The sequence below is a fragment of the Naumovozyma dairenensis genome, chromosome 3 (assembly GCF_000227115.2).
Source record: "Naumovozyma dairenensis CBS 421 chromosome 3, complete genome".
NCBI lineage: Eukaryota > Fungi > Ascomycota > Saccharomycetes > Saccharomycetales > Saccharomycetaceae > Naumovozyma > Naumovozyma dairenensis.
Genome location: NC_016481.1, coordinates 33156 through 58943, shown reverse-complemented (window position 1 = coordinate 58943; position 25788 = coordinate 33156). Strand labels below are relative to the sequence as shown.

Genomic DNA, 25788 nt, shown 5'->3' with positions numbered 1-25788 from the left:
GGACGAGGTCGACGCTTCGATGCCCTCGAGAAAATTTTTCTTCCACATCGAGCATTTTTCCGGGAGATCCAGCCAGATCTGTGTAACAACTACTTCGAGCGAGTGAGTGAGTGAGCCGCGAAAATGTCACAAAACTTTGCTTTGCTTTACTCAATGGCTGGAGAAAAAATCAGTGACATATATTTTCGTATAAGCCACTTAAGCCTGCTTCAGCGTGGTTCATTCATACATGATTCATTTTATAGAGATGTAATGGTTTGGATATCATGGAGTTTGATATTAAAACGACTAGCGGTCTTTATCATTCATAATCGATTGTAACTGGGCCAGATTATATATATATATATATTGAAAGACAAAGTATTGAACGGAACAATTACTAGATGATGCAAATCGAGCCTTCTGAAAGACTCCGAGAAGCAATCATTACTGGAAGATTATTATCAGTAAAGAGACTATTAAGGAGATATCCTGAACTATTATACAATATTGACCCGCAAAATGGATGGACTTCATTACATTATGCAGCATTCAACGGTCGATATCTGGTTTGTGTTTATTTAATTCAATTAGGCCATGACAAGAACGAAACACTACGTACTTTTCAGGGGAATACATGCGTTCATTTGGCTTTGAAAAACGGTCATGAACAAACTACTCATTTATTATTGCAACATTTCTCTCGATTTTTAAACGATAAAGGTGAAGGGAATTTAGCACCAATACATATCGCATGTATTAATGATTATCACCAATGTCTAAGTATGTTAATCAGTCTCGGCGCTGATTTATCAATAGTTGATGAAAATGGAGATAATTCGTTGAATTTATGTTTACAATATGGTAGTCTCGATTGTCTAAAATTATTGTTAATGGATGATCATTTCCATAATGAAATGCTAAATAAAGATAAAAATAAAAACCATTGGAAACCTGATGATATCGTGGGCTCGTATGAAACTCAAAAAATTTATCAGCAATTATTAAAAGAAAATTTAGAAGCCAAACAAGCTAGACTTCCAAGAAATAATAGTTTTCAATCACTTAGATCTCCAATCGTTAAATCAGTGCAAGCATTTACTGATAACAATAAAGGTATAATAAATGAAAAACAACCCAAATTAACTATCTCCACAAACGAGCGCACATCATATCATAATGATATGAGTGACACGAGGTCTTTAATGTCGCCTAAATTGGATATTCCTATTTTTACACCTACTCAAAGATTTTTACCCAGAGTTGAGTCCCCACTTTCAATGTCTCCCTCATCAATATCGACAGAGTCACAATCTCTTTCAAATAATGAAATAGTTTCATATTCCATTAATGACGTAGATTCTATTACGGAATCCAATATTATCAATAATTCAAATCAGGACTGTGGTAATAACGTCGGATCCATAAATGACGTGACTCATACAAGAACAGAAACAATAAATCATCATAATATAGAATCGATTAATCGTTATCTGCTAGTAGACGTACCGAATTCAATTCAAGAGGAGAGAGAAGAAGAAGAAGAAGAAGAACAACTTGTATTAGGAAATCAAGAACGCAGGAGTTCAATAATACCTAACTCTTATATATCCTCAACTAATAATAATTCGTCGGGTATTGATCCTTCAGTTAATAGGTCAAAAGCGTCAACCAAATTATCGTTATTGAGCATACCGATTTCCAAAGTGAGGAGGTGATAATAAAATGAACTAATATCTATATTCTCTATAATTCTACGTATAGGTTGGTAAGTTAGTATATATAATGTTATATTTTGCAGTCAACAATATCATGATCACGACCATACTTATCGCTATCAAGTTCAAAATATAAATCGTAATGTAATTTACAACCTGGGTTAAATAAACTCTGACAATTAAAACAACATAGTCGGTCATATTCATTTTTTGATTCTACATATTCTTCGAATGTCATTTCTTTACAACAATTACCACAAATAATTACCTTTACATCAGGATTTGCATTCAAATCAAATCTCTTTACAGGGTGGGTTGTTAACTCTTCATGACATTGATAGCAAGCATAATATACATCAGAACAACATTTAAATTTTAATGATATGATGTCTAACTCTGAATTCCAATGAATACATCTAGAATATTCATCAATTGTTTTGCCTCTTATCTTTTTTGACATATCGTTTGAAAGGGGCCAGCTACTCAAGTCATCAAATGGAGCTTCACTTGGTTGATAAACAAAGACAGATGAAAGTAGCAATGGATATCTCACCCTAGTTATCTGTTTGTGAACCATGAGTGCGCTAGTTCTTTAGTATTCTATACCTAGTTCGAGCCGAGTTTCGAAGGGAAGGAAGAAAAAGACAGGTCTTATTAATGGAAATTTAGTCAACTAACCTCGATTTTTGGTCTTTTGCATTTTTGGAAGATAACAAATTGGGTACACTTATATTAGGAACCTGTTCCTATAGTCATGATACTTATCCCACAAGAGTGAACGAGAAAGAAATCCCCTCGCTGTTTTCATTACTTGTAGATTTATTATCTTCTTTAAAGAGTTTTTTTTTAAAGTAATAAAGATATATTATATAAAAATATATACAATATGTATTTTTTTTTAAAGAATATTTATTTGATATATGGCTTTTTTTGGTATTTATTTACATATATATTTTTTGATAATCAAAAAAATCAGGAAAGAATGGAGATTCAAGGAAAACAAGTAAGCTAAAAGTAGTAAGACTTTTTCTATTACTTTTTGTTCTTAACAAAAGTGTAACCCTTTTCAATATTTTTCTTCAAAGTTTCCTTACATGTTTCTAACATCTCATTTTCATGTTGATTTAATTTACCAAACTCATGAATCTTTTCAACCCCATTTGGACCCAAAGTAACTTTAGAAGCAAAGAAATCTATACCTTCGTTCTTAAACAATGGAGAATCGACGAATGATGACATAACCACATTCTTTTCATCATTTAAACCTCTCATTACAGCATCAGCGAATGTAGCCCCAGCGTAAGCCATTGATAAAGTAGCTGAACCAGCCCCATCTTTAGCCTTTACGACTTCATCTCCACCGAATTGAATTCTATGAATCAATTCATTTTTTTGTTCTTGGGACAAAGTGGAACAATTTTCTAATTGAGATAAGATTGGAATAATAGTAATACCAGAATGACCACCAATGACGTTAACATGTTCCTTTGTTGGATCAGTCTTTAAGATTTCAGAAAGGAACCTTGAGGATCTAATTAAATCTAACGTGGTGACACCGAACAATTTCTTCGGATTATAAACGTTATGTTCCTTAAGGACTTCCGCAACGATTGGTACAGTAGAATTTACAGGGTTAGAAATTACTAATATGGATGAATTTGGAGCTTCTTTTGCGATAGTTTGCGCCAAGTCATGGACGATACCGGCGTTAATATTGAAAAGATCATCTCTTGTCATACCTGGTTTTCTTGGTACTCCTGCGGGGATTAAGATTAAATCTGAATCTTTGATGGTATCACGTAGGGCATCTGGTTGTTGTTGATCTGGTGCGAACCCCTTTACTGTGGAATTTGTTGGAATGTGAGAAAGATCTGTAGCTACACCCTTTGCATTTCTTAAATCATAAAGTCTTAAATCTGTTACGTTATGGTTTAATTTTAATAATAATGATAATGGTTGACCTATACCACCACTTGCACCAAGGACTGCTACCTTATATGGATTAATTGATGTTGAGGAAAAAGTTCTCTTTGATAAAGTTTGGAATGTAGATCTTAGCATGCCGTGTATTGTGTAGTTTTTTATATTTTTTGATGTGGGGTCTTGTTTTGTTGGTTGGTTGGTTATTATATATGAATATATTTTATATGAACTTGCCTATATATATATAAGTTGTTCAATTTGTAATCGTATTTGTTGGTTGTCCTAATATATGACTTTATAACCGATGAGATAATTGAATTTTTATATTTGTATTCCGCTAACCCCCGATTTCTTGAAAGGGCGTCGTTGTTATTGGTTTGATTAATAATGATGATAGTAGAAACAGAAGTTATATATGGTTCAAGAAGAGTAGCTGAAACTAAAGAGGAAGGAATATATTGGTTAAACTAAGAGTGATTTAAAGGATTTGCCAAGGATAATACAGGAATCTATGTGAAAAGAAATCCTTCGACAATGGGGGATGGATATGTTATGTTACGTATATATGTATGATATTGCGTAGGACAAAATTTATTAACCGGATTTATGAAATCTGGCTTGGTCCTTAAAACTTCAACCAAAAGGAAAGGTAACAGCATCTTTCAACACTCTTTACTTCAAAGGAGTTTGGTTGCAATGGATCAATCAGCGTTCAGTATTATTTGTTCTTGCTTAAGAATATATATATTGATAGTAAATATAAAGAGGATTTGTTAGTGGTATTTCCATCAATCAGCTTTGAGAATACAGAATATGTACCTGTGGAAGAGGGGGCGGATTTAGGAAGGGACACTCGTGGCTTTAAGTACGGGTCATCCGTGTTATCGCTTATCTCCATATATTTAATACGGGAGGAAGTAAAGTAAAGACCCCGGGTTCTCGGTTAATATAAGTATAAATAAGGGTAGTGTGCGAATAGCTATGGGTGTGATTTTATTAAGGATAAGTTAAATATATATTATATATATATACTCTACCTACGTGCATGTATTTTCAGTAATTCTAATTGAACATGTTATCTATACTACCACCTACGTACATTTTCAATTGACGTTCCGTGGCAGGAATCAATTTACAGCGAACCAAATAATTTGAATCATCCTTATCTTTGGCTTGACGATCGTAAGCTTGAAATCTATGACATCCACCAAATGCAAAATAATAATTTTCATCATTATGACGTACGACCATTACATCAATTGGTGGTAATTTACCATCCATCGATTGAGCTGATTCTAATGAACATGTCTTACTTGCCATAGGTATACCATTCATTGTGGAGACCATGGCATCAATCTTTTGTGTATCTAAGACGGGCATTATTGGTCTCCTTATTTGAGATAATGGGATTTCTGTGATACGTTGTAAATTATGTGTTTGAATTGAACTCATTGCTGTTTTGTTATAGACTTTTGTGTGTGTTTGTGTGTGTTCTGCTTTTAGTTCACTTTTGATACAAGATGGTAGTTACTAAAGATAAACTAGCACTTATCTATTCTTCTTGGCGGCCCCTATTTATATACTTATATACTTATATAGATTTCCTTGCTGTTTTCTTCTGAGGTATGTTACAAAGTTTTTCTATCATTATTATCGACGCCACTACCTACTTAGTCATTACTAATGTATCTCATGCGGATATCTTCATCTAGAGCTGTTTAATTGTTATCGTAGTAGAAGTGTAGGTCTCTCATTATAAGAAGAGACCGAGGCAGGTGTCATTCTCTTAGTAATTATTTCCTCTCTTACAATTTGTAAGTTACAAGATGAGTGGGCCCGTCAGCCAATGTTCTAGATTTTCCTTTCTTCCAGTGTGGTGTGTGGAGGTTATATGCACATACTAAAACGGGAAACCCAAAAGCGAGATGAAAATAGCCGCCCAGCCTCTTTCAATACATACCTACATATACATATACGTACATATTCCAATCAGGAAAACAATAAATGGGAAACTAGACCAGACAATTATGACTTTAAAGATAATATAATAAGAAAGAATTCCATGAGACATTTGGTCCTTATTGTAGTTCAACTTGTTAATTATTGCGGATCTTGTCTGCACGTAGTGTATAGCTTGTAATGACCCAAGTACATTATGTATAGTTCAATATATGTAAGCCTCCATACTTTGTTTTTGTTGTCATCTACAGACTTGATTCATTATCAACATATTTTTTGATACCCAAGATATTAAAACTTTACACGAATCCCGCCAAAAGAGAGTCCCTTCTTATAAGGACTTACCAGACCAATCACTCTACGTACGCTTCAAAGTTCCGGCGGGGCGAATCAACTAAGAAACTCTCAAAGGGTATGCTCCCCCCAGATTATTATTATAGTTGAAGCTAAAACTCCTCAAAGAATAATAAGTGCCTCAAACACAGAGCTGACTCTCCTCGAGTGTATCCATTAACATATTCAAGATTATATCATCTTAGGTTATATACTCAAATTAATATTTATCTCCAAGAACAAACTATGTCTTCAAATAATAATGAGCAACCAAAATGTCCCGTCGATGAAAAGACAAGGGAATTATGGTTACAACAACATCAGCAGCAACAGCCGCAGAAAAATACTCTAGCGAAGGTTTCAACGACTTTAGAATGCTCACCTGATAATTTGAAACAAGATCTTCAAAACCCACCTGTTGTTGGTTCTACATCGACTACTCCATCTTCATCAACAATAACAGATGAAAGGACTGTATCTTCAATACCAAGAACTGGAACAGACTCAAACTGGATTTATCCATCAGAAAAACAATTCTTTGAAGCAATGAAAAGGAAAAATTGGAACCCTAATGAAACAGATATGAAAACAGTGGTACCATTACATAATTCAATAAATGAAAGAGTTTGGAATTATATAAATCAATGGGAACACTCCACTCCATGTAATGATATTAAATTGACTAATTTTAAAGGAGATTCGAAAAAATTGACTCCCAGAGCATGGTTTAGATCAACTATATTACATTATTCAAAACCTTTTGATCGTCATGATTGGCAAATTGATCGTTGTGGTAAGAAAATTGATTACGTTATTGATTTTTATTGTGATGAAATTGAAACAAGGGACAAAAAAATGAAAAGATACCTTATATTTATTTGGATGTACGACCTAAATTAAATAGTTTTGAAGGGTTTAAATTAAGAATATTAAAATCATTAGGTTTCTTGTAAATACATCTATTAATCTTTTAATAACCTTTAAATATATAAAAATCAAAAGGACATACATAAAGTCTTAACGTACCATTTCAAAGAGGATTCCAATTTCGCAACTTTGAAGAAACAAAAGCTTTGTGGCCAGTCTTTATATAAAGTGAAATATAACATGAAAATATATCTCTAATTGTGTATTTGTAGAACAGAAAAAAAAAAAAAAGAAAAAAAGGGGAGTTATTGTTAATAATAAGGTGTAATAATAATAATAATAATAATAACTAATAATGCAAATATTAATGATACAACTTGTTTTTTAGTGAAGTAAGCTGTGGCGTTGTCATTTCTGAACTCTATATCTGGCGTTGTTCGGTTTTACCATCTTGTTCAGTGTCATCATCATAATCATCATCATCATCATCGTCATCTTCGTCTTCAGCTTCGTCACTGTCATCGTTATCATCATCGTCGTCATCGCTGATTCCACTATCGTCTGAGGCGGTGTCATTCCGAAGTTCATCATCTTCATCTTCGTCCTCTTCATCATCATCGTCATCGTCATCCTCATTTTCTTCGTTTTCAACTTCATCCTGACTTATTGCTAAACTATCATTCGGTGTTGAAGTTTTTTTATTCTGTTGTAAATCTTTAGCATTGGAATTAATAATATTTGCCTTGTTATCACCAATCACATGAGAAGTATTCGTCAAATCATTTGATAAGTTTTGAATTTTAACCAATTCATTAATTCTTTTCCTCATTATTTCAACAATATCTGTCCATTCTCTCATTCCACCCATACCAATATCTCCACAAATCAAAACTTTTTCCATTGGTTTCAAAATGGTAACATAAGGACATTCATTTTGTAAAATGGTCAAATGTTTCTTCGTCATTGGATTAATATACATAAATGTATTCATTGCAGGTGCGACAAGAACAGGAGTCAAAGGAGACCAATCTCTCAACACCGAGGTTAATAAATTATTACAAATTCCATTTGCAATCTTCGCTAAAGTATTTGCACTTAATGGTGCAATCAATAATATATCTGCCCATTTCCTTAATTCATGATGTAATATGGGTTCATTACCATCTAATTTATATTCATACCAAACATCTTCTTCTCTCCATATTTTCACATGTGATGAAATTTTCAAACCTTTTAAGAAATGTTCAGCGGGTTTGGTCACTATTAATTGGATTGAGACACGTTCAGGTGTATATATTTTGAAAAGTTTATCAATGATTAAGGGAACTTTTATGGTGGCAACGGATCCTGTGGTTCCCATTAATATATGTATTTTTTTGTCATCTTGCTTTTGGAAAAATTCATAGAATGGAATTTGAGGTCCCTTGGGAGTTCCTATTATTTCTTTTGGATTCTTAACGTTTGATTTCGTATTGTGTGTGGAGGAATTAGTAGCAGGAGTAACAGTAGCAGTAGAAGTAGTAGTAGCAGTACCAGTACCGACGATAGTAGAAGCAGTATCATTTCGATGTGGTGTTATTAGTCGAGCATGTGATTGAGTAATTTGCTTGTTGTTTGAATCTATGGAAGATGATGTTGGTGTTTTAGGTTCTAGATATATAAAATCACCAGGCATGTGAACGATAGAATTTTTTTCTTCTAATGTTCCATCATCTTGTATATTATCTTCATTTTTTGTTTTACTGGTAACTTTTTTATTATTAACTCCTGTTGTATCAATTGATAATCGATGATTATTATTGTTATTATTATTATTTAAATTTTCTTGTGAATTATTTTTACTTGTTGGTTTATTCGATATAGAATATCGATGATGTAATTGTTTTTCATTTTCATTATTCGTACTGAAAGAAACTGCAGTCTTTATACTTACATTTGATACTGATCTTAGTTGATCTGCGGGGAGTATGTTATTATTGATATCATTGTTCATATATAGTCTAGCTTTCTTATCGGAAGGTCTACTATTGGTTAGAGTATCTGTTGGATCTTTTTGATTATCAGATATTTGCTGTCTGTTTGATATTGGATTTGTCACAGGATTAATATTCAAATTTCCATTTGTAGGGTATATTTTTTCGATTGTAGTAGCCAATTTTGATTTTGCTGTATCATTTACCGCTAAAGGTTTACCACCATTTGTAGTTGTAGTGTTTATTTTATTAAGAATAGAAACAGGTTGTGTAGCGGCATCCTTCTTAATAGTTATAAGAGATGGTTCACCATGGGTTGTTAATTTATTGGAATTTTGGGACATATTTGATATATGCACTCTTTTGAAAGGTATTGTTTTTGAACAGAGCAACGATGCGGTAAAAAAAACAAACAGAAGAATGGTTTCTTCTAATAATAGTATAGTATTCAAAGATCCCTTTATATTTGTAACAATTTCTTGTATTGATTTGCCATCGAATAACCTACTAATATAATTGCTCTATATATCACGATCACTGTCAGCACCACCACCATCTTTAAGTCAAAAATTTTGGTGTTTTCAAATTAAAAGTGGATGAACTACCAAACAGGTTCTTTCTTAATTCCCGATGACGAATATTTTTACCGGGGGTATTACCCGGATACTACTACTACTACTAGTGGAATGAAAACACTTCCGATCATGTGGTCTGCTTCCAAATTGCATTATTGCACGTGCCGTGAAATCATACAGTCATACGTACGTTAAAGAAACAGAACAATACCCGTGGAAGTTTCCCGGGTCTTTTTTATATTTTAAACTAACGAAGTTAGTTGTCTCACGAGAACCTTCGATTTAGTAAAGGTTACATACAAAGCCAAAATCCCCTTTTCTGCGTATATCGTATGAGCAATGCAGCTGATAAAGTCACTTGAGAGTTTAAAGTTTAGAGTTGCTATGCACGTACGTATATAGTCTACTTCCATACACACCAAGTTAAAGTACATGCATAGGCGAATTACCTTTCATAACTATTAAGATCGTTAGGGGAGTTCCTCGACAACGACAACGAGAACGACAACGAGAACAACAACGAGAACGATACACATTCTCCCCTATGTTAAAGACAGAATCCACCATAGAGAGAAACTCTTTAGGCAATTTTGCATTTCCTAAGTGAAGTGAAACAAATGCTAAGCTAAGTGGAGGATGGTTTTTGTTGGAGACAACCGTTCGTTATCTTATCTTTTACCATGCTTAGTTTTCAAGGGATTCGTAAAGTTTGGGATCTGACGGTTACCCTGGGCAATACTATACCAATGTTTAGCCTTAAATTCCGTAGAACTTAGTATGATGCAATGGCTACGTTCTGTTACGTTACGTTACGTTACGTTTTTTTATTTGTCTCCGCCCCTTTTCCTATTGTTAAAACTAACAAACAAAGGAGCAATATCCGTACGTGGGAGAATCCAAAATTTTCCCGAAGCGCGCATTCTCTCTGGATTTTGCCCAGACACAAAAATTAAAAAAAAAAAAAAAAAAATAAAAAGACCCTATTGTTCTGGAAGGAATTTCCGTTTTTCTTTGTTTTGTTTGATCCCGTCATGCGGAAAAACCAAACTGTAAGATTCACATGGAGAGTAATCCCTGGAAGACAATGAAAGCCCTCACTGGTGAAACGTATCTGAACTGGTTTTTCGCCTCTGCTCTGACACAAGTTATAGACGTCAAAAGAACAGGGTCGTGTAATTCTCAACTCTTACCCTCCTGTGTTCCCATTAAGAGTCTGTCTGTTCCCCTTACCAGGGATAGGGTTACTATCGCTCCTGTACTTTTCAACTAAAGCCCCCACCGTTTAAACGCAAAAAAAAAATTCAAAAAAAATTAATCAACTCAATTTCAATTTCTTTCTTCGATGTCATCATCATCTCCTAAAAACTCCTTCTACGAACATTTTAGAGGAATTATTCACCTCAGACATGGAAATTCAACCTCATAGCATTGCATAGCATATCATTGCATAGCATAGCATAGCATGTCATCTCATACCAAATTTTCTTTAATTTTTTTTTAATTTTTTCACCTCATTCGAGAAGACTCTACTTACTACGTCCCTGACTATAATACATATAAACGTCAAAAACAGGATCGATGATCAGCCCCTGATCTATAAAGTAATTGATCCTCTTTTAAAGGTAAAGAAATAATTCAAAAAAATAAAATAAAATAAGAGAGTAGTGAAAAGTACATCAAGAAGGATATCGTAGATTTATCGTCACAATCAAATCAAGATTAATAACTAAAAAACCTTGAAATAGAAAATTTTTTTCTCTTTCCCTGCATACTCAAAATCTATATATATATATACACACACACACACACAGTTGAGATAACAAAAACAACCCTCATCAATGTCAAACACATATTTAGAACAACAAAAGACTACTGATACACTTTCTCACCATGACACAGGTCATATAGAAAATGATGACCATTTACATGACGACAAACAAAAGGATCCAATGAGTTTGAAACATTCTCGTTTCAATATCGGTAGAGATTCATTCAGAACTCATCTAATCGCAGCAGTCGGTGAATTCTGTGGTACTTTCATGTTCTTATGGTGTTCATACGTCGTAGCTAACGTCGCAAACCATGACGCTTTAATGGACGCATACCCAGATGGAACTCATCCTGAACAATTATTAATGATCGCATTCGGTTTCGGGTTTTCTGTCATGTTCTCTGTTTGGTGTTTTGCTGATGTCTCAGGTGGTGCTTTAAACCCTGCTGTCAGTTTATCATTAGTATTAGCAAGAGCAATTACTCCACAAAGATGTATCGTCCATTGGCTTTCACAATGGATCGCAGGTATGGCTGCAGGTGGTGCTGCTCATGCAATGACTCCAGGTTCTGTCAAATTCGCAAACACTCTAGGTAACGGTTGTTCAAGATCAAGAGGTGTTTTCTTGGAAATGTTCGGTACCGCTATCCTTTGTTTGACCGTCTTAATGACCGCTGTAGAAAAACGTGCTAGTAGTTTTATGGCTGCTTTACCAATCGGTATTTCTTTGTTCATTTCTCATGCTGCATTAACTGCTTACACTGGTACTGGTGTTAATCCAGCAAGATCCTTTGGGGCTGCTTTGGCTGCAAAAAGTTTCCCTCCATATTTTTGGATTTATATCGTCGGTCCAATCTTGGGGGCAACTTTAGCTTGGTCTGTTTGGCAATTATTACAATGGTTGGATTATACTACTTACGTCCAAGCTGAAAAGGATGGCGTTAAATCAACTGGTGAAGTCAGAACTGAAGTTTAACCACTAGCACAAGCACAAGCACAAGCACAAGCACTAGCATCATCGTCATCACCACCACCACCACTCATTTAATTTAATTTATTTTAATTTAATTCAATTTAATTTAATAGCTCTTTTTGCATCATTTAATGATACCAATTCATCGCAAAAAAAACAACAAAAAACATAACAAAATAACAATATCATATACCTTACATTTTTAATTACAAAACACTCTTTAATAATTATTATTTTTACTTTCATTAAATCTCTATATGAATCACTATTTTTACTGTAATGTTTATATGTATATTAGAAAAATTATTATTTAGTTTTTTTTTTTTTTTTTTTTCTAACTATCGATATTATGAATTGTTTAACATCGCAAAAATATTATATTATGGAAACACTTACTACTATGTACATACTATTTTTTTCCCTAATAAATAGATAACCCTTTGTAAAAGCTGCTCGACTCACAATAAAAGAAGTACTGCATGATCCTATGAATCCATTCTTATCTAAATTAAATATTTACTGTGGGAACTTAAAGGCTAAGACATTAAAAGATCTTTCAATAATTACAGGTTCACCAATAGGAATTACCAAATCAGAACGTACCAAAGACATTCTCAATCAATGTCTTGATTTGGAACAATTACGGCAAAGGAAACTTCAACAAGGTTATATAATTATAAATTCAATTGATACTGGTATTTCAAATTTTTCATTTACTAAATTCAAATGGAATATTAATGATAAATTACCAATATTATTATCATGGGAAAAGATACAATTACAACAAAAGTTTTTAACAAATTTACCAAATAACCACCACAAAAAATTTGATAAATTATCAAGTAATATGTCTCCTAAAGAATTTTCATTATTGACACACAATCTAGTAAACTATTTATTATTATTATCATCATCACAGTCATCACAAAGATCATATACAATTCCTGATGTATTTACAATTGAAAGGCAAAGAACAAGAACAATATCATCAAAATTTGTTCTAGATCCAATTATAAATTGTAATATACTTGAAAATTTATTATTCTCATCTTTAGAAAATAGACTAAGAAACTTGAAAGATGTTGATTCAATAAAACCATATTTGGTATTATCTTCTAACCCTCAAAGAATGACATCATTTTGGTGTCCTAATATGAAAACCATGAATAATAATAATAATAATAATAATAATAATAATAATAATAATAATAATAATAATAATAATAATAATACTGAGGACCACGAGCCTTTAAGCGAGAAAAAGGAAAAGAGAGTTAAATTGAATGATAATAAACTTTCTAAAACTTTTAAGATCAATTTAGTGAAAGATATCTTGAGGACAAGATGCTTATCACAACAACATTCAAATGATCAATTTATTGAGTTGGACTCACATTGGGGAGACCATTTAAACCATGTCATTACAAAGAATCCAACGAAATTTAAATTGTATGACTGTCTTATAAATGATGATGAAGAAATGAACAATTTGGGGCAAAATGGTACTAAGAAAGATGACGATTTAGCTGATTCATTTTTACATGGGTTGAGTTGGATTGAGTGGTTAAGATCATACGAAGGTATCTACAAACTATTGAATGAGGGAAAAGAGGGAGAAGATAGAGATAGCAACTCTGGTTATATAAATGAAACACTGTTGAATGATTTCATAGAATACTGTCATGAAAGAAAATTGTTCGTGGATAAAATTCAAGAACGAGTTATAAACTTGCCATAGGAACTCTGTTTCTTCCCTGATAATTATAAAACATATATATATTCTTATAGAACCTAATACGTATTCGATTTGCGAGTAGTCTACAATTTGTATCGTCAACTATATCCTGATAACTGAACATGGGCAAGTTATACTCCAGTTACTACGTACATAATTTGCTTTGTAAAGAGATCCAGCGCCCTGTCAGGTTTCGTTCGAATAAGTAAATAGACACGGTAAAGGAAAAATACTGAGACAGACAAACATTAGAGGAAAAGAAGAAGTTTCAACAACAAGAAATACATCAACCGATCTAAAAGAGTCTCGAAGGTAATCAAAGCAATAGCATAGCATCATCTTCTAACAAATATATATAAATATTTATTCCTTTATTATGAATTTAAGGTTAGAATTACAAAGACTACTGGGACTATGTTTTATGTTTTCCTCAGCTTACATGTTTTGGCAAAGTTTATCACTTCTAGCTAACACAGAATCACCAATTGTAGTGGTCCTGTCAGGATCCATGGAACCTGCCTTCCAAAGAGGTGATATCTTATTTTTATGGAATAGAGATACACAAAATAAAGTTGGAGATGTCGTTGTCTATGAAGTAGAAGGTCAATCTATCCCAATTGTTCATAGAGTATTAAGAGAGCATCATTCTACCAAAAAGGAAAAACAATTCTTATTGACAAAAGGTGATAATAATGCTGTTAATGATATTTCATTGTATAAAGGTAAGAAGATTTACTTATCTAAGGAGAAAGATATTGTGGGAACAGTGAAAGGTTTCTTCCCCCAATTAGGATATGTCACCATTTGGGTTTCTGAAAATAAATACGCTAAATTTGCATTACTTGGGTTCCTTGGTATTAGCTCTTTATTGAGTGGGGAATGATCAAAGAAATATGTGCTGTTGCCAACAACATTTATCATGTCCTATTTGAATGCATTAGAAAAAACTATATACATTTATACGTAATTAATATAGTGGCTTTAATTAAGAATGATAACCTTAGAGATTTATATTGCCAACCCATCTTTTATAGGGAAAAGAGCAAGGCCAAATGTACTTTGTTGTTGAAAAGAGTAGCGAACTGGCCAAAACTCCACGGGGAACGCCGATTTCCTTTAAGTTTCTTGGAATTTTTCAAAAGTTAAAGCTTTTTTTCCCATTAAAGAAAACCAGTTTTTGTAGCTAAAAGGGGTCTGAGTTAAGCCAAACTACTTTGTTAGTTGTCTTTGGCGGTATATATTCTATCATTTAAATACCATCAACAACAGAATATAGAATTTTCAGCCTGTCAACCGCCCATTGAAATGTCACAATCATTACGTCCATATTTAACAGCTGTTCGTTATTCGCTAGAGGCAGCCTTAACATTATCTAATTTTTCATCACAAGAAGTGGAAAGACATAATCGTCCTGAAGTAGAAGTTCCAAATCAAAGTGCAGAATTACTTTTACAACCTATGCATATTTCACGTAATGAACATGAGCAAGTTTTAATTGAACCAAGTATTAATTCCATTAGAGTTAGTTTGAAAGTGAAACAAGCTGATGAAATTGAACAAATTTTAGTTCATAAATTTACAAGATTCTTGGAACAACGTGCTGAATCTTTCTATATATTAAGACGTGTACCAATTCAAGGTTATAGTATTTCATTCTTAATTACAAATAAACATACTGAATCTATGAAAACTGGGAAATTAGTCGATTTCATCATTGAATTTATGGAAGAAGTTGATAAGGAAATTAGTGAAATGAAATTGTTTTTAAACGCAAGAGCAAGATTTGTCGCAGAAGCTTATTTAGGTGAGTTTGTCTATTAGGAGGGAAGCATATTTTTCATAAACCTTTACTTCAGATAAAATATAGAAAAATGAAACAACTAATTTAAAAAGACACAAAAACTTATAGTTAATTATCATTATTAAATCATTAGAATATTATTAGTAAAAAAGAATAGATAATATTTGTATTCGCAAATTTTTTTTTTAATAATTAACTTAAAAAATCCTTAACGTCTAATTCAGAACCTACGGCAGCAGTTGGATCCATTGTATCACCCAACCACATTGCTTGATCTGAAATTTCCTTCCATAGCTTGTTATCTGTGTTGCTTAATTGGTCTAGACTATCTAACATTTCTTGCAATTCATCATTATCTACATAGTTAGTTGGTCTTAATTGAGTACCATTTTGTTCTATAATTTCATTCCCCTTATCAGTTAATGGTTCTGTTTGATAATTTGGCGCTACCGAGGGATTAAATAAATTAGCTAATGAAGCTGTTCTTGAAATTGAATTCATCAATGGTGTATGCATCATTTTCGTACCATCGTCATTCGAGTCGACAGGCAGATCAATAATATTTTCGTCTCTGTTCAGCTCCCCTTTAGTATCATCATAAGCAGGGCTCGTACTATGATTCGTACTTGTGTTATTTTCTTCTATCATACCGTTTAAGATATTTTCATAAAACTTTGGGATTGAGTATGTACTTTCAGATTCTTTATTATGAACTGAAATATTTTCATTCTTTTCATATTCAATGATTATTGATTCATCTTCAATTGAATATTTAGAGATTAAATTCTTCATTATTCCATGGAAATCTAAATTTATCATCATAGTTAATAATTGTGTTTTCCTTAAACCAGCAGGATTGTTCCCCAAAATTTGCATCTTGGTTAATATTTCCAATGATTGGTCCAAATATTGTGAAGTTTGTTCATGAATTCCAAATGTAGCATTAAATAATAATAATGTACAAGATGAAGTGAAAAGATATTCTCGATCCATATAACCAAATAATGCTAACATATTTTGTTTCATCAATAGCCATAATGATCTAATTGTATTCACTGAAGATTGTAATGAACAATTTAACAAAGTCGTTATAGAATTGGGATAATCTTGTAAGTTCAAATATGAATTATAATTTTTATTTTGAAATTTTTTCAATTGAATGGAAACGAAATGGAATAACAATGGCCTTACTGCTAAATTAATCCCTTGGAAATATTCAGTGAAAAGGTTTGTTGATAATCTTGAAATTGTCAAATTTGGGACATTAAAATCTACTTGTGAATTTGATGATAATTCATTTCTCCAATTTAACAATTTTGTTATAATGTTTTGTACCGTTGGTAAGATATTTGAATCTGGTTGTCTTTGATATAATTGATTCAAGATTTGTGCATTAATTTGAACAATCTTAACACAATTAGAAATGTATTCAGCTTCAGGGAAAATATAATGTTCACAACCTGGTGGAGGATAATTCATATCGAAATTATCAGGTAGTTCTGTGGATATGGTGTTATCTGTGAAACTCAATGGTAAGCCAGCTTTGCTACTTAACATTCTTTCAAACATATAAACTGTCCACCATAATCTTCTATGATGTTCCAATTCGAATCTAGATAATGTATCTCTTTGAGCATCTACATGCATCCCCAAGATGAGACAAGTTCTTAAAGCTTGACCGAAATAAAAATATGATGCTACGGTACAATCAGCAACTTGTAAATAGAATGCGTATAATAATAAAACTTCAACACCACCATCCTTAGTGATACAATCAAGATGTTCACTAGAAAATAAGCAATTAAAAATTTTAGAGGCCTCATTAAAAAATTCAGAACCAGGTAAGTTAGAACTTTGTAGAAGTAAAAGATTATTCTTATAATTGTGATGACGGGTAGGCGTTGTGTTGTTGTTGTCGTTTAGTTTCCTTCTTTTTCGAAGATTATTATATCTCAGTAATTTTGAAGATTTTTTTTGAAGGTTACCATTCAAATCGTTCCTTGTACCATGATACATTTCACCTAAAGCAAAAATTAATAAGATTTTACAATACCAAATACTTTGTAATAGGTTACTTTGGAATACTCTACCGTTTGTTTCATTTTTTCTGTTATGGTTATAAATAATTTTCAATTCATTTTTAATTATACCTTCATTGAAGAAATAAAACGAACCATCATTGTATGCAACGAAAGTATCGATTAACAATAAAGAATATTGATATGATGGTAGTTTGAATTGGACTTTAGCAGAATCATTCAAGATTGATGACTCATTAAAGGTTAATGTGATTGCTATAGATCCAGCATCATCATTGTCAAGATTTTTTTCAATGTGAGCAACTGGATCAGTTAAAGAAGAAATTAAAGATAGTCTTTGCTTCAATATATTTGATTTTCTTGATTCAATGGAGCCAGTTTGATTACGTGTAGTCTTCTTCTGGTTTTTGTTTGTGCTTTTTTCATCTTTTTTGCTATTATTTATTTTGATAATTTCCTGTTCATCTTCTTCCTTTTCATTAATCGGCAATGGTTTACAAACTTTCTTATCGATTAAATATTTGGAAGCTAAGGCTTGAATTTCTATACCAAATAAAGTCATTGAAGAGGAACCAACGAAATATAATTGACCCGTGGGAGTCTCCACCAATCTCCCACTTCTTTGTGATAATGAAGATTCTATTTGTTCATTCTTATTGTCGTCGTCATCACGGAAGGTATTGTCAGTATAGATCAATTCTGGATGGTTCACGGCATTGATATCATTGGGTACGGTATTATTATTAAATACGACATCATTAGCTAAGTCTTGTTGTAAATTTGATACTGGTAGATATCTTGATTGTTCATGCGTTGCAAAACCAGAGTTATCATCATTGTCATTCTCGTTGTTACTACTACTACTACTTCTACCATCATCACTGTTTAATATTTTTTTCAAATCACTCATTGAAGTTGGGGAAACAGTTGAGGTGGATGTTAATGGTGGATGTGTCCTTTGGCAAGTTGATAATTGCGATTGTAGTTTCAGATTATTTTTTTTTAAAGTAATTATAGAATCTTGTAAATTTTGAAGGTAACTCAATGATACGACAATTTTCCTGGATGGTTCCGAATATTCACATTGTAATTTACTTTTCACACATCGGAGGCATGGATTCCCATTGGGACATTTAACATGTCTTCTTCTACATTGAATACATGCATTACTTTTCCTTGGGATAGGCGGCACTATGTCTTGATGGCCTTCCTCTTTATGGTTATTCCCGTTGTAATTACTATTTCCATACTTACTGTTATGTTCAAGTTGTGAACTCATTTTATGTTACCGGCAAAAAAGAGTAAAATGGAAGAATATAGATACGAACTTAGTATCATAAATACAACCACAATCTAAAGTATGTTATTCTTATTCACTTGAAAAGATTAGCTTATTATACCAGTGGACTTCTTCTGTATTTGTGAATGCGACTTTGATATATTTCTCAAATTTGCAATATGGTAGCGCCACAAATATATAAAATTCAAAGTATAGGGCTCAACTGTTTAACTAGGGTAAGGGCAATAAACCCTGCTTTAGAATTATCTCTTTACCCTACACATCCGTAGAGGCACTCACGGGTACTTCCAGATACTTGCTATATTTTATTTTAATTGGTCGGGAACTAGAATAGTGTATTTCTAAATGTGTATCCTTAAACTAATGTAGTTGATAGAACTGAGCATATGGATATAGATATGGATACAAACTAGTTGGAAGCATAGTCACAGTCACAGTCACAGTCATAAAAGGGTGACCAGCTGAATATTCTACAACCAACAAATGTCTCTAAGTAAGTCTGCTGCCAATAAATTAGATTGGGCTAAAGTTATCACCTCTTTGAAGTTGTCCGGATCCACTGCAACTCAACTATCAAATTTCAAAAAGAGGAATGACGAAGCAAGAAGACAACTATTGGAATTACAATCCAAACCAACTACAGTCGATTTCAACCACTATAGATCCATTTTACAAAATTCAGAAATTGTAGATAAAATTGAATCATTTTATAAATCATATACTCCAGTGACATTAGATATTAAAAGTCAATTAAATTCTTTAAGTAAATTTGAAAATCATGCAATGGAGAACGCAAAGGAAACAGAATCCATGGTAGCATCAGAATTGAAAGCTTTAGATGAAACTTTACAAAATATTCAAAATGCAAGACCTTTCGATCAATTAACTGTAGATGAATTGGTACAAGCAAAACCTGAAATAGATGAAAAAGTGGAAAAAATGGTCAAAACAGGTCAATGGGATGTCCCTGGGTATAAGGAGAAGTTTGGTGACTTGACCATAATGTAAGTGACCTTGCCTGACCACTTCCTTATATATAATATATGCTCTAACTCAATCTAGTCTATACTCAATTATACATTCTTCTTTAAAAAAACAAAACAACTTTACACAAGATCTTTCCTACACATATACAACTTGTTTACCATATGTTCTCTTCTGTTCTATGTTCACTGATTAGCTCTTCCCTTTGAAACCTTTACTAATAACAGAAATGTTATTTTATAATACTGAAAAATAATATGTGTCAAAATTAACAAATACAAGAGCCAAATTTCAAGCATACCTACGGTTGACCATCACGAGGCATCTTCAAAAGTAGTAACCGCCTTCTCAGAGATGAACAAACAATTGGCTTCCAAATTTCTCGATGCTATATCTCATGAAAGAGATCAAGATGTGGAAATAACTTCACAATTATTAAATTCTTTACCCTTATCCAAACTAATTGAAAATGGATACGCTATTTCAAATTTACTTTTAGAGAATATTAAGACAGGTCTTGGTGGTAAACTTTACTTAGAGTTATCCCCCGATAATGCTATTAATGATTCCATCGTTAATAATGGTAATATTAAAACTGGTGATATCGTCTTAATTAAACCTTTAATCTCACATTCAAATAAAGCCAAACATCATCGTAACAAGAAGGCCCACGAGCACAATGGTGATATTGATACCAATGATACTGACAATATTCAATGTGACGGTACTATCTTTAAGATTTCTGACCAACAAATTACAATAGCATTGAATGAATCCTCTCAAGAACCCCAAGAAAACATTACCACGAAATTATACTCTTTTAATAGACTATACCTCTTGAAGACGACAAATACAATTACTTATAAAAGAATGGAATCTACAATGAGGAAATTATCTGAATTTGAAGGCATTCCATCAAACAAAATTATCCAATATTTATTAAATGAAAGACCATTCTTAAAACAAACAACTTCTAGTAACAATATCCAATTTCATAATGAGAATTTAAATCAATCGCAACGGGAGGCAATTAAATTCGCGTTAATTAATGACATTAGTATCATCCATGGCCCCCCAGGGACAGGTAAAACATACACTTTAATTGAATTAATTCAACAATTAGTGGAACGTGGTCAAAGAATCCTAGTTTGTGGCCCATCAAATATCTCAGTGGATACTATCTTGGAAAGATTGAATGGTGTATTACCAGGAAATTTACTCCTGAGAATTGGTCACCCTGCAAGATTATTGGATTCCAATTTAAGACATTCTTTGGATATTTTAAGTAAATCTGGAGACGCAGGGGCCATTGTGAAGGATATTTATCATGATATTGATAAAACCATATCTGGAATTAAAAAATTGAAATCGTATAAAGATAAACGAGAAAGTTGGAAAGAAGTTAAAGAATTAAGGAAAGAATTACGTATTAGAGAAAGGAAAGTTATTAACGATTTAATACTTGAGGCAAAAGTGGTCGTGGCAACTTTACATGGATCCAGTAGTAGAGATCTTTGTAAGCTTTATAACGATGAAAGTGTCACGAGTTTGTTCGATACACTGATCATTGATGAAGTTTCACAAAGTTTGGAACCTCAATGTTGGATTCCACTAATTTCTCACTATAAATCTGATATTTCAAAATTGGTTCTTGCCGGTGATAATAAACAATTACCACCAACAATCAAAACTGAAGATAATAAACTTGTTCAAAAATTATTACAAACAACGTTATTCGATAGATTAGTGTCTATATACGGCGACCAATTTAGGAAACTTTTGAATGTTCAATATAGAATGAATGAAGAAATTATGGAATTCTCTTCAAATGAAATGTATGAGGGGAAATTATTAGCTGACGTTACAGTGGCTTCTCATTTATTATCGGATTTATCTGGTGTAGATTCAAATGAAGATACTGATATACCTTTAATATGGTATGATACGCAAGGTGATGAATTTATGGAATCGGTATCTGACTCAAATACAAATAACAACAACAACAACAACAACAATAATCCCTTGGCATCTTCCAAATTCAATGAGAATGAAGCTCTAGTGGTGAAGGATCATGTAGAGAAACTAATTGCTAGTAATGTACCACAAGAATGCATTGGTATAATATCACCATATAGTGCACAAGTAAATCTATTGAAAAGTTTGATAAGAACAGATTATCCATTGATTGAAATTTCAACCGTAGACGGATTCCAAGGTCGTGAAAAGGAAGTTATAATATTATCTCTAGTGCGTAGTAATGATAAATTTGAAGTTGGGTTCTTAAGTGATGATAGAAGATTAAATGTTGCGATGACGAGACCAAAGAGACAATTATGTGTAGTTGGTAATATTGAATGTTTACAAAGAAGTCAAGTACCATTTTTGAAAAAATGGGCTGATTGGAGTGAAGAAAATAGTGAAATTAGATATCCTGATATTAATGATTTGTTATAAATAACTATATATATATATATATATATCTTTTGATAGAATGAAAGACGGGCGGTGGGAATGCAATTATAAATACAGTATGATTGTCTATAATTAATAGAACTTTTTATTTTTAATCTAAAATACAGATATATGATCAATTCTCGTCGTAAACATAGAAATCAACACATTCATCTGCAGTGACAAACATTGAATATTTTGGATTAAATGCAATGGTTCTTGGAGATGAAGTAGGTACGGCTTGTATAGTAGTCTGTGGTTTTAATGTCTTGTTACTTATTTGATCACTTAAATTCCATAATGCAATTTTCCCCTCGTAATCAGTTCCCAATACAAAATCACCATCAGGTGTGAAACAAGCTGAACCTGAATCCATAAATTCTCTTAATGGGAAAGGTTTTGTTCCTGTTAATTCAAATAATTGTGATCCATCAAATGCATCGAATATTAATTGTTTCCCCATTGATGAACTTACTAATAAATATTTCCCATTATTCGAAAATTCCAATTTGTTCCATTGATCAAATTTCTTACTATTGTTTGTTGTTGTTGTTGTTGTTTCTGTTTGTTGTTGAATTTTTATTATTAAGAATGGACCATTTTTCAATTGTTTCACATTATAAAGACCAATTTCAAAAGATTCTGGATTACCCAATGCGAAAACTAATCCACTTGGATCATATGCAATACAAACTGGGACAACAGTTGGTATAAGTGCTTGAGCTTTCGAGACTCTTAAATCCCATAATCTTACAGATTCATCGTAAGATGCAGATAAGAAAGTATCATTTAATGGAGACATTTGAATATCACTAACTAATGCATCATGACCCATAAAATATCTAAGGTATTGGTTTGTCTCTAGGTTCAAATGTCTAATATCAAATGATTTCATAGTTGATGAATAAATACATTCATTTTGAGCGTGTGTAAATTTTGCTGAATGACAACCATATTTCTTGGAGGCAATTGTATTTATGAATCTACAACTTACAGAATCATACAAATGCATGTTATCGTTGGCAGATGCAGTTAATAAATATTGACCATAATCATCGAAACCAATTGATGTGATTGGTGTTAATTCCTTCTCTTGTACTTTGAAGGATTTTACAGCTTTGAATTTTTGAAGATTTTCCTTTGATATCGTCAGTGACATTTTTTTTGTGATATGGAGTTCCAATAGGGGGTTTCTGGCTATATTTTGTTTTAGAATGTTGACTTTAATCTTTTGTATGTTTCTTCATATGATATCTCAAAGTATAATTATAAGTTCACATTATTTTAAAAATTTGAAGGCGTTGAAAACAAAATTGATCTACAAACATACAAATATGGAGACTTCAGAACAAAAGAATGTAAATATATATAGGAAGGAAAGAGTAAGTAATCCCTTCCGAGCTTAAATAGCTGAATAGAATTTGTCGAATAAAATATAAATAAAAGATGAGTGTAAAGAGTATAATACATATTGGATTTGATATGACATTGATAGCGATGTTATTAGCAGCGATAAGACGTGATACAGGACTTATTCTTAAATATGAGAAGTTTGATTTTAGTACAGTGATATATGGATATTTGAATTGGGGAGAGCATTGGTATACAAAATTGGTAAATTATTGCAAAAAGTCACCGAAATTTAGGAAACTATCACCAACAGACAGATTTATCGACGATGATAATACAACAACGATTGGAAGAATAGAAGAATTGGATTGATCAAACAACTTACACATATCGGTACCATACATTGAGCACTTCATTAGAAAAATATAAACTATATATTCCATGCATTTTTTAAAAAGAGATTACATATATTCATTGCCATATCTACTTTTTTTGTATCAGGCACAAGGTGTCAGTTTTTTAAGTTTATGATTCCAAAAATTAATTCTAACTGGATCATATTTGATAGACAATGCATTATATGCTGTGATTGAATTTTGTAATGTTTCTGGATTTCTTGAATAAATATCAGCTAAAAATTCCAAAGCATAAGTTGATTCAATCTTTGGTAATGTTGTTGTATTATCAAACAATCCATTTATGAAGGTTTCCGCAAAATTAATTATTTCTTGATCATATTGATCATTTAAGAAATTTTCATATAGCCCTCTTAAATAAGTCCATACGCTAATATTTTGTGGTACCAATTCAATTTTTTCCTTTAAATAATTCAATTCATCCATTATTTGCACTTTTGATGGATTTAAATTTTTCCAAACAAACATTCTATGAGTCCAAGCACTATTATTATAAACGTCTCTTTGAATAAAATTATCACAGAAGGTTAATTCATTGGAAAAATCTTGGAAATATAGTATACACCATTTCCTATATGACCAAACGTGATAATTCTTGGTATCATCATCTATCATCATGGAAATGATGGGGAATTCTAATTTTAAATCCGGATTTGGATGTAATTTTATTATAGCTTGTCTATATGACCAAATTTGATAATTTTTAGGATTATTTAAAGTTATTTCATCTAACCAACTTAATTCTTTATTTAAAAAGTTTGTGGAATCTGGTTCAGACATTTTTTTGATTTCAGATTCAATAATTTCATAACGATAATTCCAAATTGTATAATAAGCAGGAGCCAATTGAATTACTTTTGAAGTTAATCTTTTAGCTCTATTAGAAAATTCTTTAGATTGAAATAAAGATCTCGCTATACCCATGACTTCTTTATATTCATCGGTATACATAATGGCACATAATTCATCTTCTAATCCTGTAGTAATTGGTAAACGATCAACGTCTTTATAATCTTCAATATTAAACTCCATCCTTACAAAAATTGTCTCGCTTTTTTTTTGTTTAATTGTTCAGCTGACCGTCAATTTTGAATTGTGAAATAATCGTCAAGAGGTCTCAGTCTAATATAGTCTTACCTTGTCTTGCCTTGCACTGTCTTGCCTTGCACTGTCTTGCCTTGCACTGTCTTGTCTTGTCTTGCCTTGTCATATCTTCTCCCCTGTTAGAGTTTGTGAAAGATTCCATGTGATTACCATAATAGTAATATAGTATCACTGTAAATAAATGTTATTATGGCGTTGTGAAAGTTTCAAATTTGAAACGATTGAAGTGTGGTGGGGTGTGTGGGTGGTTGATTTGTCTCAGGGTAACAAAGGGAGGGTTAGAATTTGTTGAAAGATAGGGTTATCCTTTCTGGCAAAGCATTCAGGGTTAATAAAGGGCATCACATTCTCACAAACCCTATTGGATTGTAATCTGGACAGTGCCTCTAGAGCTTTCTTGGGATTTGCAAACGACAAGAAGACTTCGTTTTGGTCAATGGACATGGGTTCTCCAGTCATTGGATCTGATTGTTTGATTCCTATGATTTCAGGGCATTGAAGTATATCTCTCAAATTATTCAATGTCTCTTCTTCATT

At 32.3% G+C, this 25788-nt stretch overlaps 17 protein-coding genes across 17 annotated transcripts in view; 9 read left to right on the top strand and 8 right to left on the bottom strand.

The window, feature by feature from the left end:
• Positions 1–383: 383 nt before the first annotated feature.
• NDAI0C00360 (ankyrin repeat domain-containing protein) lies at positions 384–1697 on the top strand (the record flags this gene model as incomplete). The annotated part of the gene is made up of 1 exon (XM_003668892.1): positions 384–1697. The coding sequence occupies one exon, from the start codon at positions 384–386 to the stop codon at positions 1695–1697; it is 1314 nt and encodes a 437-aa protein (XP_003668940.1).
• A 70-nt stretch (positions 1698–1767) lies between these two features.
• On the bottom strand, positions 1768–2274 carry HOT13 (Hot13p; the record flags this gene model as incomplete). Its single annotated transcript, XM_003668891.1, has 1 exon — positions 1768–2274. One exon carries the CDS (start codon positions 2272–2274, stop codon positions 1768–1770), a length of 507 nt encoding a protein of 168 aa, XP_003668939.1.
• Positions 2275–2729: 455 nt separating this feature from the next.
• Positions 2730–3758, bottom strand: MDH1 (malate dehydrogenase MDH1; the record flags this gene model as incomplete). Its single annotated transcript, XM_003668890.1, has 1 exon — positions 2730–3758. The coding sequence occupies one exon, from the start codon at positions 3756–3758 to the stop codon at positions 2730–2732; it is 1029 nt and encodes a 342-aa protein (XP_003668938.1).
• A 924-nt stretch (positions 3759–4682) lies between these two features.
• On the bottom strand, positions 4683–5072 carry SRX1 (sulfiredoxin; the record flags this gene model as incomplete). Its single annotated transcript, XM_003668889.1, has 1 exon — positions 4683–5072. The coding sequence occupies one exon, from the start codon at positions 5070–5072 to the stop codon at positions 4683–4685; it is 390 nt and encodes a 129-aa protein (XP_003668937.1).
• Positions 5073–6158: 1086 nt separating this feature from the next.
• Positions 6159–6812, top strand: CYT2 (cytochrome c1 heme lyase CYT2; the record flags this gene model as incomplete). Its single annotated transcript, XM_003668888.1, has 1 exon — positions 6159–6812. One exon carries the CDS (start codon positions 6159–6161, stop codon positions 6810–6812), a length of 654 nt encoding a protein of 217 aa, XP_003668936.1.
• Positions 6813–7200: 388 nt separating this feature from the next.
• CAB3 (phosphopantothenoylcysteine decarboxylase complex subunit CAB3) lies at positions 7201–9096 on the bottom strand (the record flags this gene model as incomplete). The annotated part of the gene is made up of 1 exon (XM_003668887.1): positions 7201–9096. One exon carries the CDS (start codon positions 9094–9096, stop codon positions 7201–7203), a length of 1896 nt encoding a protein of 631 aa, XP_003668935.1.
• A 2069-nt stretch (positions 9097–11165) lies between these two features.
• Positions 11166–12074, top strand: NDAI0C00300 (aquaporin family protein; the record flags this gene model as incomplete). Its single annotated transcript, XM_003668886.1, has 1 exon — positions 11166–12074. The coding sequence occupies one exon, from the start codon at positions 11166–11168 to the stop codon at positions 12072–12074; it is 909 nt and encodes a 302-aa protein (XP_003668934.1).
• A 484-nt stretch (positions 12075–12558) lies between these two features.
• CCE1 (cruciform cutting endonuclease) lies at positions 12559–13809 on the top strand (the record flags this gene model as incomplete). The annotated part of the gene is made up of 1 exon (XM_003668885.1): positions 12559–13809. One exon carries the CDS (start codon positions 12559–12561, stop codon positions 13807–13809), a length of 1251 nt encoding a protein of 416 aa, XP_003668933.1.
• A 373-nt stretch (positions 13810–14182) lies between these two features.
• On the top strand, positions 14183–14689 carry SEC11 (signal peptidase complex catalytic subunit SEC11; the record flags this gene model as incomplete). Its single annotated transcript, XM_003668884.1, has 1 exon — positions 14183–14689. The coding sequence occupies one exon, from the start codon at positions 14183–14185 to the stop codon at positions 14687–14689; it is 507 nt and encodes a 168-aa protein (XP_003668932.1).
• A 422-nt stretch (positions 14690–15111) lies between these two features.
• Positions 15112–15627, top strand: ARC19 (Arc19p; the record flags this gene model as incomplete). Its single annotated transcript, XM_003668883.1, has 1 exon — positions 15112–15627. One exon carries the CDS (start codon positions 15112–15114, stop codon positions 15625–15627), a length of 516 nt encoding a protein of 171 aa, XP_003668931.1.
• Positions 15628–15799: 172 nt separating this feature from the next.
• PUT3 (Put3p) lies at positions 15800–18925 on the bottom strand (the record flags this gene model as incomplete). The annotated part of the gene is made up of 1 exon (XM_003668882.1): positions 15800–18925. One exon carries the CDS (start codon positions 18923–18925, stop codon positions 15800–15802), a length of 3126 nt encoding a protein of 1041 aa, XP_003668930.1.
• A 504-nt stretch (positions 18926–19429) lies between these two features.
• Positions 19430–19954, top strand: ATP7 (F1F0 ATP synthase subunit d; the record flags this gene model as incomplete). Its single annotated transcript, XM_003668881.1, has 1 exon — positions 19430–19954. One exon carries the CDS (start codon positions 19430–19432, stop codon positions 19952–19954), a length of 525 nt encoding a protein of 174 aa, XP_003668929.1.
• Positions 19955–20284: 330 nt separating this feature from the next.
• HCS1 (ATP-dependent 5'-3' DNA helicase HCS1) lies at positions 20285–22384 on the top strand (the record flags this gene model as incomplete). Its single annotated transcript, XM_003668880.1, has 1 exon — positions 20285–22384. One exon carries the CDS (start codon positions 20285–20287, stop codon positions 22382–22384), a length of 2100 nt encoding a protein of 699 aa, XP_003668928.1.
• A 133-nt stretch (positions 22385–22517) lies between these two features.
• On the bottom strand, positions 22518–23540 carry SWD2 (WD-repeat containing protein SWD2; the record flags this gene model as incomplete). The annotated part of the gene is made up of 1 exon (XM_003668879.1): positions 22518–23540. One exon carries the CDS (start codon positions 23538–23540, stop codon positions 22518–22520), a length of 1023 nt encoding a protein of 340 aa, XP_003668927.1.
• Positions 23541–23827: 287 nt separating this feature from the next.
• MCO12 (Mco12p) lies at positions 23828–24103 on the top strand (the record flags this gene model as incomplete). The annotated part of the gene is made up of 1 exon (XM_003668878.1): positions 23828–24103. One exon carries the CDS (start codon positions 23828–23830, stop codon positions 24101–24103), a length of 276 nt encoding a protein of 91 aa, XP_003668926.1.
• Positions 24104–24228: 125 nt separating this feature from the next.
• RAM2 (bifunctional protein farnesyltransferase/protein geranylgeranyltransferase) lies at positions 24229–25179 on the bottom strand (the record flags this gene model as incomplete). The annotated part of the gene is made up of 1 exon (XM_003668877.1): positions 24229–25179. The coding sequence occupies one exon, from the start codon at positions 25177–25179 to the stop codon at positions 24229–24231; it is 951 nt and encodes a 316-aa protein (XP_003668925.1).
• A 330-nt stretch (positions 25180–25509) lies between these two features.
• CWC23 (U2-type spliceosomal complex subunit CWC23) overlaps positions 25510–25788 on the bottom strand; it is a gene marked incomplete at both ends in the record, with an annotated part of 831 nt that continues 552 nt past the window's right edge. Inside the window, one exon of the mRNA XM_003668876.1 lies at positions 25510–25788. This exon is cut by the window's right edge and continues 552 nt beyond it. Coding sequence (XP_003668924.1) covers positions 25510–25788 — 279 coding nt within the window.